This window comes from Saccharomyces mikatae (assembly GCF_947241705.1).
Source record: "Saccharomyces mikatae IFO 1815 strain IFO1815 genome assembly, chromosome: 13".
Lineage (NCBI taxonomy): Eukaryota > Fungi > Ascomycota > Saccharomycetes > Saccharomycetales > Saccharomycetaceae > Saccharomyces > Saccharomyces mikatae.
Window position 1 is genome coordinate 780,271 of NC_079268.1, and position 14,335 is coordinate 794,605.

Genomic DNA, 14,335 nt, shown 5'->3' on the forward strand with positions numbered 1-14,335 from the left:
TTGTTTGTCTAACAATTCTGAACATCTATTATTCATGGGATGAATAAATTAGGAACATCTTTTTATTTCTATCCGCCTTTTGAGACTTGCCCCTACCTGCCCGGATTTCTCGGACGAGGCGCGACACAGCCAATCACGTACCGTTATTTTTTCGCTGACACTAAGCGTTTATGTTTATACCAACAGCAAAATAAATCTATCATAAGCGTCAGTAATTCAAGTTGTACTTAGATTGTTGTCATTTTATGCGCTTATATTTACATGGTATGAATAATAAATGAACTAAATAAATAAACGTACTCTTGAAGTAAAAAAATCACAAGACTAAGCAGAAAATAGGCTAGATCAGGCTTTCAAAATAGCGTCTATAGAGGTATAGGCTGATGCAAAGGTTCTTTGGCGGTGCATTTGACACGCATATATTTACACGTTAGAGGAAGGAGAGGAAACTTACTTAAAAATCATATCTCCCCCATGTTATTTTCTTTGAAAAGCTTCATTTTCCTTTCATTTTGTTCCTGCTTGATTAGTGAAATATCTTCGTCAAACCATTCTTTTAAAAAACTTGTTAATTTTCTCATATTTTCAAGTCCCTGGAATTTATAATCTACATATCGCACTACTAATTCATCAATGCGATCTTTCACATCCTTATTATTAACTGATGCGGTAGTTGAAGTGAAAGCCGATTTTTTCTGAAAATATTTTATAAATCCTTTGATTTGTCGAATGCAACCTGGCGTAACTAAACTTGCCCTATGGTTACAATTCCAGTCTTTTAAAACCCTAACAAACCGTTCGCTTTCATGCATCCTTGCAGCTAACTTCAAGGATGTCATATAATACATCATCCACTGTCTGTTATTAGATGTATCTAGAATTTTTCTAGCTTTTGAGATTAAATAACAGGCATATTTGAAATCGCGGGTATGAAAGCATATTTGCGTGAGCTGTAAGTAGTTCTGCACTGATAGTTCCCTTTGGTGAAGGCGCTCAAATTCCTTTAGTTTGAATTCCAGTTCTTTCAGGCGCTTGATAGACAATTTTTCGGAAGATCTATAACTAGAAATGACATCCCATTTTAACCATAATATATCAACCTTTAATGGAATATAGCAGAACCTCGTTCTTAACATTCTATCGACCACGTGTGCCAAACTAGTTAAAGACTTGCTCAAACACAATGTCAAAACAGAGTATAAAAAACAAAATTGGGGCGCAATGCCCTCCTTCAAACTGTTCGAGATTACCAATTCTGCTCCATATACATCATTGTGGGAAACTTTTCTTTTAAACTCTTCAAACCTTTCAAAATCAACCGCATTGAATTCAGATAACGAAAACTCCTCTCCACCACTAATCTTTTTTGTATGCATATGAGCAGTATCTTGCAAAAAAGTATCTACCCACGTAAGATTTTTGCTGTACTGATTTCTTGTTAGTGTCACTAGTATGTCATTTGTAATTTCTTTTGTTAGCATTGGATAAACATTTACAGCACATGACCATAACTGTTGAACAAATGCGGGCCTCAATCGAGTTTTACCATCTGCGGTTTTAATGATGCTGTAGTAATATTTTAAAAGTGCTTCGAATTGATTGGTATTGACAAAATACCTCGAAATACTTAGGTGAAAAGAACCATCTATACCAACATCTTTATCATCTTGTATTACTTCCAAAATCATCTTTAAGTTCTCGAAATTGTTAGTTGAGACGTAAGCTTGTACTACTGACAAATAGAGCTCTCTTCTTGTTGAACTATCATGATTAAGTCTGGTGATAAACTTATTAATTCTTTCTACCATCGTCGAGTTATCAATGCTTTTTAGTTTATTTCCTTTGACCGAATACAGAGAGTGACAAAATTCAACTAAATCGAAATGCACACTAGAAGTGTATCCGGTACTCAAAACCACGGGGTTGGTCAGAAAATCTTTCAACTCATCTGTATTAGGACAACGTAGAAACATTCTGTGTACTAAAGCAAGTGTTCTGAATGAGGGAAGATTAGTCGACGAAGAATGCTCACCATCACATTTCACTTTTACCCATAGATAAAAAACATGTTTCATATTAGATATATCTAAGTACCTTTCCATACATCGGAGAAACTCAAAAAGTTGTTTTTCAGTAATTGGGAAAGTATCAGGGTTGGTAATTGCTTGCGTGTAAAATTCTACGGCCAATTGACTATTATTATTTCTTATGAAAGATTTCAGTCCTAATAAAATCATTTGAGGGTTCACTTTGCAATATTTAATATATTCTGAAAATAAAGTCTCACAATTATCGTAATGATGTAAATTATTCTGTACTACCAACATGATTTCAATAAACCTACCGTATGTTCTTTTATCTGTGCGACTTGCCAATAAGGGCGTGAATTGTTCATAAGTGGTGTATATTCGTCCAATATCGTAGTATTTTTTCAAATAATGAAGAGGATGTATTAAAACCAGTAATTGTTCTATAGAAAATAAGACCTTTTGGTTAGTGGATAGGCCAATAATCGTCTCCAAAATATTTGGATCCACCGTTTTGAATTTTTTTTCCCATAGTATCTCGAAATCCTTGTTTTTCACTATATTATATTGATTTTTTAGAATATCTAAGCTACTTGGACTTTTGGCAATGGAATCTATCCAATCGAGTTTTCTTGGGGGTTCGAATACACGGTTTGTCATCAAAGAATCTTTTAATTGTGTTTTAACCCAATCCTCAATATCTTTCTTATGCTTTTTTTTGATCAAATCAGTTGAGTAATATCGTACTTTAATGTAAACGGTGTGAATTACCATGTCCGATTCTCTATAAAGTAATTTCTTTATACCACTGGAAGATAAGAGTCTCCGTTGTAACATTAAGTTCTCGTAAGCAATTGTTTAAATTTAATAGGTAGTGATAAAAAATTTGACGATATCAAAGTTGTGGTGTTATTAATAGAATACATGAAAAGTTATGATCGACATAAAAATGCTCTATACCGGATAGAATTTTGTAATAAAAGAAAATAATGAAAGGTAAGGAAGAGAAAATCACAACTATAGGTGAACGGTTGTAATATGGTCTTAAAGGTGATAATATGAAATATAGTGTACACCTGATGTGGCACTTTTAAGTTCGAACCTTTGTATTAGGAAGGGGTTCTATCAAACTGACAAACAGTTCTAAGCACAAAAAATAAAGACTAAAAATAGGAAGCCCAAAGAATAAGTATCAATCGTCTTTGATCCGCCGACCGTATACCGCAGTGTGGCTATCTTGCTTACTGCAACCCTACTTCCTTTGGATTCACCTTGCTTTTCGAAATGAATGGTTATTATTTGAATACTTTATGAAGGGCCGGGTAAAATATTCTGAAATACTACCACTTAATGTAATTAATAATCATTATATAAACAAATTCTACTATACTTATACATCGGCTGTGCTTATCAGAGTCACCAATTCAGTCGTAAATAGATTCATAAATGTGTGATTTTGAATTTACGCTGAAGTAGATGCCGGACAACATAGCTTGGCGAAGGTTTGGCAATGTTTTGACCAGGTAATTCATGTAAGGATCAAAGAAATGCGAAATGATAATTGCTAAGGGCTCAAAGGAGGATTCGTCAAAGTAACATTCATAGCTTGCAAAGTGATGAATCTTTTCAAAACCATGAAAATTCCAGGCCGCTTCCTCAGGAGCATTCTGTAATAGATTCAAATCCCAGTTCTTCTGAGGGTCAAACCTTTTAGAAAGGGATTTGCCAGTATATGTCGCAAAGACTATTGGTATAATGTCCAAATATCGGGCCTCTGGAGTCGAGAAGTATTGATGGTTCATGATGTACTTATCAAACAATGGTAGGTATCTCGAGCAAAATGCGCACTTGCAGCCATTCCACAGAAGATCACATGCATACATTTCGTATGAAGTAATTGACTGCAATACTGTTGGGGCCACTATTGTTTCCAATGAAGTTAGCTTTGGTAAAACCTTTTCATAAAGCTTTTTACGGCGCAGCAAGTTTCCATCAACGGTATCGATTCCTTTACCATCTAAAGGTGTGTCATGTCGTATGCTTAACAAGCGCAGATTTTTACCCACGTCAGGTAAATTCAAAATAAACTTATTAATAACCAAATCCCAGTTCTCGTCCATATAATGGTACCCTTTTTTAGTGAATGTCTTCTCAATAAATCCTAAACTTACCAAGGAAACAAGATCACCTGCCAACTCTTGAAGAAAGTCGTCATCACATTCACAACCATCCACCTCACAAGAAAACTCTAGTTCAAGAGCTTTGAGATTGGATAAATTAACCACATCCTTGAAGGCATGGGAAGATAGTTTTACAGAAGTATTAGTCCCGTCGCTTTGTTTGTGAACGTGATTAAACTTTAAGCGGCGTATGTTCTCGAAACGGAGGTTTAGAAAATCAAAGTACTCAAATGCCCTTAAGCTAGAATACGCTTCATCTTTGATTTCTAATTCTCCTCCATCCAATTGTTTCATTAACAAGGTACCCACTTCGGGGGCCATTATGTTCTGTAAATCTAAGGACGCAGGTAATTTCCATTTTAAACTTTTAAGATTCTTGCATAATCTGATATTATCAAATCCAATTTCACTATCTACTACCCACTTTTTTAAACATGTTAAACCATAATAGTTTCCCGAACACAACTCAAATAAAACAGAATCTTTGATGTCAAGAATTTCAATCATATTTAATTCAATAACTTTATTTACCAATCTTTGTAGCAATTGCAGTCCTTCCTCCCTATTGTGAAATAAATCCTCATCTACTGTTAATTGTAATATAGACTTCAGGTGTGATGCCTCCAATAGCCTTTCAATTTTATCATATAAAAATATGTCATTCTTATCGCCAGTCTTCAATATCGATCTATAACCACTTATATAAGTTATTCCCCCCTCCAAAAACCATTTTTTTGTCCTTAAAACAGGATTTTTAGTGATGTGGATATTTCTATAAAGGTAAGGGATTGCGATTACATCATGGATTTCTTTGGACGTTAGGCTCAAATTTAACAAGTCGTTTTGATTGAGGAATATGGAAGCATGCGATAAAACTATGAAAAGATCTTGATCCTGTAATGCCATTTGTCAATACAATTTTTTTTATATCATGTGAACACAACTGTCGTGTTTACAACAATCTTAGTTGGCTCGATAATCAATTAAAGGGGCTCAGTTTGGTCCTGGCATTATTGTCTACGTTTAATTTTCCATCCATCCATAATGTTTTTTCAACGAAAAGAGGTGGAAAAAATCCGGGAGAAAAACTATTATGGTAAAAGATAAAACTAAGCGTTATCATTGTACCTAAGAATCAAAACTGTCATGTCCTGAGATAGCCTCTGCAGTATGCTTTGTATCAACTTCGTCAAGGTTCAAATGTGGGTCAGAACATGTGGAAAGTATATACTTGTATATCGTAATTATCTAAAACTAGGAATAATTGATAATTAGAGGATGAACAGAATGTCTACTCAGATCATCAATAAAACTGTTATAATCTGAGGGAAAGTAATGTTGGATCAATTCCTTTAAGAGTGTCACCCTTGAAAATATTTCAGCATTGGAACACCAACCAAGGGGAGAATCTTTAAAATCCTCGTTTTTTAAGTGTTTCAACAGAGTACTTTTCAAGTGAGATACTTCATCCTTATAACACTTTAAGATATCCTTGGTAGTAAATTTTATCATATCTAACAGATTCATTGCTCTTTTTAGTTCATCGATAAATTGGTTATCCTTTTCTGTGGTAAATAGACAATCTTTGGTCGATTTTCTGGTAGCAAATATATCATATTGATTTAGATATTGAAACAACTGCGAGCACAATTCTTCTGCTACTTCAGAACCTGTGAATACGTCACAAAACTTTTTTGTGAATAAAAGGGCAGTTACATTGGTATTTTTGTTAGATTCCCAGCCCTCAGATTGTATGAAGTTCTTATTCAAATATAATGAAGCTTTTTCTCTTATTTCCGAATCATCATCCCAAAGAAAGTTATAAAGCTGCAATAGTATTTTAAAGTTCCTACAACTTTCCGGATAGGCGGTCAAACATTCCAAAGACGCTAATCTAAAATCATTGGAACAAGAATCGGAAAAAAATTCTTGCAATAAATTCCATATCTGGTGAAATGTTTCTGTAGACAAAAGGGCACTCAGAGATGAAATAGCAGAAATCTTTGTGTCCTCACTATTGTTTGTTTTTAAAAGATCAGTACAAGTTTCCAGGGATAAAGCACCCTTTTTTTTTGAAAGAGTTTTTACTACTAAAGCTTTAGCCATGGGCGAGAAATCTGGAACTTTGAGTAATGAATGTAGTCGCTCGAGAAACTCTGAACTCTCTGGAGTTTTCCAGTCAAAGTTAGTACTCATATAATATAACGTATTGAGCTTGACCTCATAAAATGGAGAGTACAATCCTAATAAGCAAATATCATGAAGATGTGTGCTGTCTTCATATTTTAAGAGAATATCTAAGATTTTTCCGAGGTATAGCTGTTTGCTACCACTAACAACATACTCGTTATTTTCAACAGTAAATATGTTTCCCAAAGTACTTATATATTCTTTCAAAATAGAATCAGGCATATCATTTGCTTCTAGCACATTGCACGTTAGTTCTAGGTAGGCCTTTTTGGTAATCAAACATTTGTTCTTCAGTAACATTATCCTTTTTTTTTCAAATATCCTTTGAATTAACTCAGTATCCTTGTTTTCTGAGAGGTATCTGGGTACTATTTGTTGAAGTGCTAGTAGGTGTCCATGTAACTGGTTTTGCTTCTCGATAGAGGACAAATCAAGCAATTTCCTTGTCTCTTCTTCAAAGTTCTCGGAAAGCGAATACAATACTCGGGATGCCATGTCTCTGATCTTCCAGTTCTCATTTGATAAACATTTATAAACAGAAATGTTGAATTCTTCTAGACCAGTATAACCTGGTGTAGGCCGTAACCTAAGTAATACATTGAGTACCAAGAAAATACTTTCAATTTGGTAGATTTCTTTCCCTCCCCCAGAACATTGAGCAACGGAATTGTTTAAAATATCCAAGAGCAGACGTCTCAGGCCAGAATACTTGGTGAAGAATAATTTTGCACTAACGCTTCTGCCCACTTTTCCAAAAATCCTATTTTGCAGGGAGGTAAAGAGCATGATTGAACAGTTCCTTAAAGCCCATAGATCACAGTCAAAATTCAGTAATGCCAGTTCTAATGCGTCAGAGACAAATGATGTACAATGCTCAGAGAGCTTAGGTTCAACAAAAATTGTATTTATGCAATTGATAGCATTCACCTGTGGTAAATCAAACTCATCTTGATGAGCGGGTACTGGTAACCTCGCAATGAGTAATAAGTTTTCAAAAGTTTTTTGCAACAGAGGTCTTCTCTTGGATATCTCCGCACTTAAAACAGTTGTTATCAGGAAAGGTAAGCCACCTGACCTTCTCGTAATATGTTGCGTTTTCGATTTTAGAGATTTTACACTGTTGTCCAAAAGTTTTTCCAGAATAACAGGAGATTCAAGTCGACAGCGAACACAATATGTCTTCAGCACCGGTAAAACGGCTTGAAAAGCACCACTATGACGAATGGTAGAAAGCTGAAGAATGAAAAGATCACCAATGCTATTTAGCTGTTCACCGGTTAAAGGATACTTTCTTAATATCGTTTCAAGCAAACATGATGATTCTTTGATTGCCTTGAATGCATGACTTATTATCACTTGGTCTGGTACACCGCAATCAACATATATTTCAGGTAATATTCCAAGCGCAGAATCATGACATACCACGTTTTTCGTAGTATCCCAGCTCTTGAGCACAAGGTCTATTGAGTTTGATACTATTTTTGAAGTATCTTGATGATTATCTTCGGACTTAAATTTATTCAAAATCAAGCTTAGTGCAGAAAAGTGAGCGCCAATTGAATTTTTTGCGCATCCAATGCTGTCATTTTTCAAATCTTGTATCATCTGCGATAATATTTCTATTGTATGGTCAATGAAACTTCTTTGTGAACCCATGATTGTGAATATGAACTCATATACCGTAGCTCCAGCATCAGCTTTTTCATAGTTGTTCAAAAGAGAATTCGCGATTTCCCTTAAAGATTTTAAATCTAAAGTATCAAAGAGACTTCTAGATTCATCAGCATTAATCATCACAAACAATAAATCTTTGGATAATTCACGCACATCGGCGTAATTACTGACCAAAAGATCAATAAGCAGTCTTAAAAATGTGGCATCTTGTAGGATGGGAATAGAAAATGGGTATTCTCTTTTATTTTGGTTGTCTAAAAATTTCAGTGGAGTAGATTTATCAACACCAGACTTAATCAATATATGCAGAAGTTTTAGGGACGTCACATTTGCCTGATATAAAGTACCGGGAGCCAATTGATGTTTAATAGAACCACATAACCAAATTAAAAATGCTCGAGCATCTTCAATTTGGGCCAACTTTTCCTTCTGTTCGTCAGGAAATTTTCTAGCCTTCTTGAGCTTTCCAGCATCTCTAGCTAGAGAGTACGTGCAATCTCTAATCCTGAATATAAAATGTTTCATGGAACTGCAAAAGTAATTTCTCCGTTCAAGCTCGGTATCGACCAAGAATATATCTAAGTATTGTTTAATAATATTAAAGACGAAGGAGGGGATAGGCTTCGACTTTTTTGTAGAAAAGGTCAGTATTTCAAATATCTGAAGTTTAAACAAATCTTGCTCTATCAGTTTCTCAATAGATTCTATAGTAGTATATTTATTGTCACGAAATGGTTCCTCTTCGATTCCTAATTCCTGACCAATCTTTAATAGAGAGAGTAAAAGTGTTGGATTTTTACTGGGCATGCTTTTGAGGAAAATTGTGAAGGCTAAATTTGGCATGTTCTTAAATAATGGAATCATGATATACAAATTAATGGATTTAGTATATTGGCTGTCGTGAATGTATTTTAGAGCGGAATTTTTCCATAATAGTATCCATTCTTGTACAAACTTTTCTTCATTTTTGAAATGCTTTTCGTAAATGTTTAACAACAAATTAACGATGCATTTACCGACAGGGTTTGCTAGTAAATCTGAATTCATCAAAGAGAAAGAGTTATCGATGAAATGCGGCTTTTTTTCCAAAATATAGTAGAGGTCAAAGTCAGAAGAAAGAGCATCGATCAAATAATATTGAACACGTAATGTAGAAGGTATCTCTAATATATCATTCATCCAACTAAAAAAGATATCCTTCAAGTCTGACATAGGATATATAACTTTCAATAAGTTCAGTAACTTTCCAAACAAATCTTTTAACGCATTCATCAGCGGAGCCCCACCATCAGCCCAAAAGTCAAGTACATATTCAAATATAATGTTTGCATTTGGTACAGTTAAAATATGCCTTTTTATCGCGGACAAGTATTCCTGAGAGTCAATTTTTTTGTTTACTATTATTTGATGGCTTCTCAATAAACAGATCGAAAAGGTGTCTGGAAAAACCAATCTTGTGGACTCATTTAAGTCCGGTAACCCGTCCTTGATATATTGAATCAAATACCCAAAATCTTGCTCAATTTCGCCCAAGATAACATCCTTATTTTCATTGTTAATCTTCGATGGATTATTAGCTATTAAAAACTCTTTTATCCGGAAGAGCTCCATTTCCTGACTTGGCAATTCTATTGACTTAGTCATTCTCTCAAGTTTTTGAGGTGAGTAGTAATGTCTGAAATCGGAGATCACACAGTAATGTTGTCATTTCCCTGCGATGAGCTTTTCTGAAAGAATTTTTTTTTTTTTAACTTTTCATTTTTCAACCTAGATAAATTCTCGATGGAAAAAAACGAAAGGACATATTTGTGACAATGAACTGTGCCACTAAAACAAATGAAAAGCATTTGCATTATGTTGTCATTTCTTTCGCAAATATTGCGTACTAGGAGAAAATTTTCCGTCACAGTTTCTTTGCTATAGACCTTGAATAAAGAAAAATAGAAGGAAGATTACAAAACTTCAAGATATTCTATTTTTTATTTCTTTTTCTGTTGTCTATATATAAGTATATCTATATAGTAAAAAGAAAACCCTTTCCTATGATGGACTAAAAAAATATAATTATAAATAAAATATTAATAATTGACGCATTAAATGATATTGAGTACAAGCATCTAGGTTAAATTAAATGTCATCAATATCAAGTTCTTCATCTTCACCTTCTTCATCATCTTCATCAGCATTACCAAATTCAAAGTTAACGTCCTCATCTGATTCAAAACCAAAGTTATCAGTTTCATTAATCTTGGCGTTTTCAGGAAGTTCACCTTGGTTTTTCAATGTTCTAGCTTCATCTAAATTATATTTGTGAACAACATCACATTGGTCGTCTTGGAAATCTCTCAAAGAAACAAGAATAATATCACCTTGTCCCATCCAGACCTTTTTTCTCAACTTACCTCTGATATGGGCCATTCTCTTATTACCATCAAAGCAACTAGCTTCTACTCTCCCGTTACCCAACATCTTGGTGATTTGAGCATATTCTTGGCCTTCTTCTTTATAAATAAGTTCACGCTTTGGACCATCAGAGTCGTTCTTTCCTCTTCTACCTTTTTTACCACCTTTAGTATTTTTTTTACCCATGATGAACTTTGCTCTATTTAGACTAATGCTATTGCTAATACAACACTTTCCCAAGTAAAGGCTTACTTCTGCAAACTAAACTTTGAGCTTTTTCAATTTTTCACTATTACTTCTTGCGGTGAAAATAAAAATGTCAAGAAAAAAAAAAGTGAAAAAGTAGTGTTCGTAATAAACGATGATAATACTGAAGTACAAAATCTAACTACGATTCTGAGCATTAAGTGACTTTATAGTTTTGAACTTATCTGTAATTTATCGTGCTACATATATATACGTAAAAGGATATCGTACTTTTATATTTATAATCGCTCGTAACACTATACTTGAGGAATAAGAAAAATAACAATAAAAAAAGTGTAAGGAAAAAAAGTTGCTTAAGCTACCGTCAAATCATGAAGAATTGTGAAAAGTTCGTTAACACCATTGATATGTTCTTTGGCGTAGGTAGATCTAGAGCTACCATAAAGAATGGTATATCCGAATTTTAGATTGTTCTTTTCAACTTCTTGTTTCACTAATTTAAACAATGGCTCGATAATAGGTGAAGTGGAACCGGAAATGCAAACAAAATCTACACGGTTTTGAAAATGTTTCTTATTATTCCCGACGGACATCGAAGAAGATGTTCTCGATAGAGATATTCTGCTATTGTCAGTAGTATTGACGCCACTGTTGTAGAATTTCATTAAAAACTCGACAGCGGCTAAGGCTAGCCCTGTTTGTTGAACAAAGACGATATCCTTATGCAAATAAGCATGGATATCTTTATCGTCGAATAAAGTATTTATGTGTGTAATCGCTTCCCCGATAACTGTTGGGACTCTATCTTGATCTTCGGCATTTTCTGTATGGAATCTAATCATAGAATCGGCAATTTTGTAATACGAACCAGGTAATCTTTCGACTTTTTCGTCAAAAATCTTGGTCACTTCTTTCATCCAATCAAGCTGTTCCACAATATTGTACCATGATCCATTAACTCTTACGTAGGCACCATTTTCAGCTATCAGACCAATGTTTAGAACACCATTGTATAAACCTTCGAATGTATTTTTTGTAAAAGAACTCAAAACATAAACTATATTATTCGAACTCAATTCACTTAGCAAATATAGCATCCTTGATGTTGGTGGTTCTGAAATCTTGAAGATAAATAAATGCTTTTTGGAGGCTTTGTAGTCAGCGCAGAATTTTTCTGGGGCTAAATTAAAAACAGTAGATGTTTCTTGGTTGGACTCCCAGGCATTATTTATGTACTCGAAGCATTTGGTAATCCAATTATCCGAATCGTGTTCGATTACAGATTTGAATAACTTTTTCCACCTACGTCTTTTTTCTTCAGGGGACATTTCCAAACTTCTCTTGATGCTTTGCGCTACATGATTTATATCCCATGGATTAACTAAGATAGCACCTTCCTTCAGAACAGAAGAGCTACCGGTGAACTCAGATAATAACAAAGGCGCATTTTTTTCAAACGAACTGACAATAAATTCATGACATGTTAAATTCATACCCTCTCTTAGTGCGTCTACTAGAAAAGCATCAGCTTCGCAATTCAATGCCAAATATTGGGCGAAATCCAGATCTTGATGTAAAAATACCACTGGTTGAGAAATACTTATATTCGAAGACAAAGAATTGATTCTATCAACGACAACCATAATTTGGCGCTCATACTCAGGATCTGAACTCTTACCGATACAGATCTGGATTAAAACAACTTTTTCAATATATTCAGGATTTTCTATCAAAAATCTTTCATAGGCTAACATTTTTTTCTGCAGACCTCTAATTCTGTCAAATTGGTCACGACAAACAATCAGTTTTTTATTGCGCCATCTTTCTTTAATCAATTGGCGCCATTCAAGTACAGAATTATCTTTTAACTGCGATGCCACATGGAAATAGTCGATACCGATCGGCGCATACATTACGGAAACAATATTGCAATGGTACTTGACTTCGTCATTGGAGACATCTGCGGCAAGTAACCTGTTACAAGTCTGTAAGAAATGCCTTTTATATTCTTTGGTTTGAAAACCAACAAAGTTTGCTCCAATGATACCTTCAAGAATCCTCTCTCTGTTTGCAAGGCATCTAAATACCTCACTACTGGGGAAGGAGACGTGCAAAAAAAATCCGATCTTGGCTTTAGGAAGCTTCTCTCTTACCATTTTTGGCACAAGCATCAAATGATAATCATGGATCCAGATTGTGTCGCCAGGTTTATAAATGGCGACAATCCTATCAGCAAACTTTTGATTGACCTTTTGGTAGTAATCCCAAGAATGGTCTTCAAAAGCCTTTGAATTTGGATTGTCTGGAATTTGGTAATGAAGAGTAGGCCATAAAATCTGTTTGGCATAGTTTTTATAGGCACCCTTAAAAGTGATATCATCAGTGACCACTGGGTAAGAACCGAAATCTTTTTCTAATTTCTTTGAAATCTCATGACAAACCTCGTGAGGAAGTTCATCAGTAGGAATACCCATCGTACCTATCCAAGAGACAGGTTCTTTCACGGTCTTTTCAGCAACTGCAATAGTAACCGCATTTTTTAAAGATCCGTTCCCTTTGTCATTGTCGACTATTGTCCATGGTAAATGTTTAAATAGCTCATACGAGTTCCTCATTAGGGATGCTCTTAACTTCGCATTATTGGAATAGCCACCGAATTTGGGAACGTTGTATTTTTTGGTAGCATCAGTCTCTAAGTCGGAATCAATGTCATCTTCGCTATCAGTATCTTCAATGAAATTATCCTGGAATTGCTCAGAATACCTCAAATTGGAACCTGTGGAAGTAACGGAAGAATCACCAGTGGTAATTCCAGACACTCTTTTCATGGAGGGCAAAGAAGCTTGCTGTTGGAATTCTTCTCTAACTTTAGCAACATCTACAACAGCAGGGTCGACATCTGGCACGCTCTTAGAGACAGGAGTAATTACGGCACTCTTGGATGAGCTTCTGACCCTGGACTGATGGGGATCGAATGACAGATTATGATTCTTCATAAGGCTAGGGCTCAAGTCGTTATGGTGAGATGGTGCATGACCACCAGAAATAGATGACGCAGAAGCCTCCTGAGCGGAAGAACAGACTCTAGCAGAGGGAGCAGAAAAAAACTCCTCCACTGAAGGCCGTTGCACATTTGAGGTAGAAGAAACTGGGTTACTAGTTTGTGGAATACCAGAATTAGCCGCATGAGTGGCGTTGGCAGTTAGCTCTTCCAAGAATTGCTCGGAAGAAAGCATTTCCATCTCATTATGATAGTTAACCCCTGTTGCTGGTGAACCTACAGTGGTCCTAGGCAAAGGTTCACCGTTAATCTGAGGCTCTTGGGGCAAGCCGATATAATGAGAACTTGCCGAAGTTACAGAACTACTTCTTTCTTGCTTGTTACTGCCCAATTCCTGATTGTTGCAGTCCACCTTAATCATACTTGATTCGACCAGCTTGGCAGTATCTGAATTGGTGACATCGGCCTCGAATTGAGGCGTGTATGGTAAGAATAAAGAGGCGACGATGATAGTCATTGAGGTTGACCGTAGTTATTTGGTTTATAGCTTCGTGGATAGCAACGGTAAAGTACAAAGTCTGCACCTGTGATAAAGCTCTTACTGTTTTATTTTGATGATGTATGGAATGGAACAGCAACAGGATTTGTGTCCT

General features: G+C 35.3%; 5 protein-coding genes across 5 annotated transcripts; all 5 read right to left on the reverse strand.

Moving 5' to 3' along the window:
- Positions 1–461: 461 nt before the first annotated feature.
- On the reverse strand, positions 462–2,864 carry PET111 (Pet111p; the record flags this gene model as incomplete). The annotated part of the gene is made up of 1 exon (XM_056224981.1): positions 462–2,864. One exon carries the CDS (start codon positions 2,862–2,864, stop codon positions 462–464), a length of 2,403 nt encoding a protein of 800 aa, XP_056078845.1.
- A 587-nt stretch (positions 2,865–3,451) lies between these two features.
- Positions 3,452–5,113, reverse strand: ROY1 (Roy1p; the record flags this gene model as incomplete). The annotated part of the gene is made up of 1 exon (XM_056224982.1): positions 3,452–5,113. One exon carries the CDS (start codon positions 5,111–5,113, stop codon positions 3,452–3,454), a length of 1,662 nt encoding a protein of 553 aa, XP_056078846.1.
- Positions 5,114–5,461: 348 nt separating this feature from the next.
- On the reverse strand, positions 5,462–9,715 carry TRM732 (tRNA methylation protein TRM732; the record flags this gene model as incomplete). Its single annotated transcript, XM_056224983.1, has 1 exon — positions 5,462–9,715. One exon carries the CDS (start codon positions 9,713–9,715, stop codon positions 5,462–5,464), a length of 4,254 nt encoding a protein of 1,417 aa, XP_056078847.1.
- Positions 9,716–10,198: 483 nt separating this feature from the next.
- TIF11 (translation initiation complex factor eIF1A) lies at positions 10,199–10,660 on the reverse strand (the record flags this gene model as incomplete). The annotated part of the gene is made up of 1 exon (XM_056224984.1): positions 10,199–10,660. One exon carries the CDS (start codon positions 10,658–10,660, stop codon positions 10,199–10,201), a length of 462 nt encoding a protein of 153 aa, XP_056078848.1.
- A 374-nt stretch (positions 10,661–11,034) lies between these two features.
- TPS3 (trehalose 6-phosphate synthase/phosphatase complex subunit) lies at positions 11,035–14,199 on the reverse strand (the record flags this gene model as incomplete). The annotated part of the gene is made up of 1 exon (XM_056224985.1): positions 11,035–14,199. The coding sequence occupies one exon, from the start codon at positions 14,197–14,199 to the stop codon at positions 11,035–11,037; it is 3,165 nt and encodes a 1,054-aa protein (XP_056078849.1).
- Between the last annotated feature and the right edge of the window lie 136 nt (positions 14,200–14,335).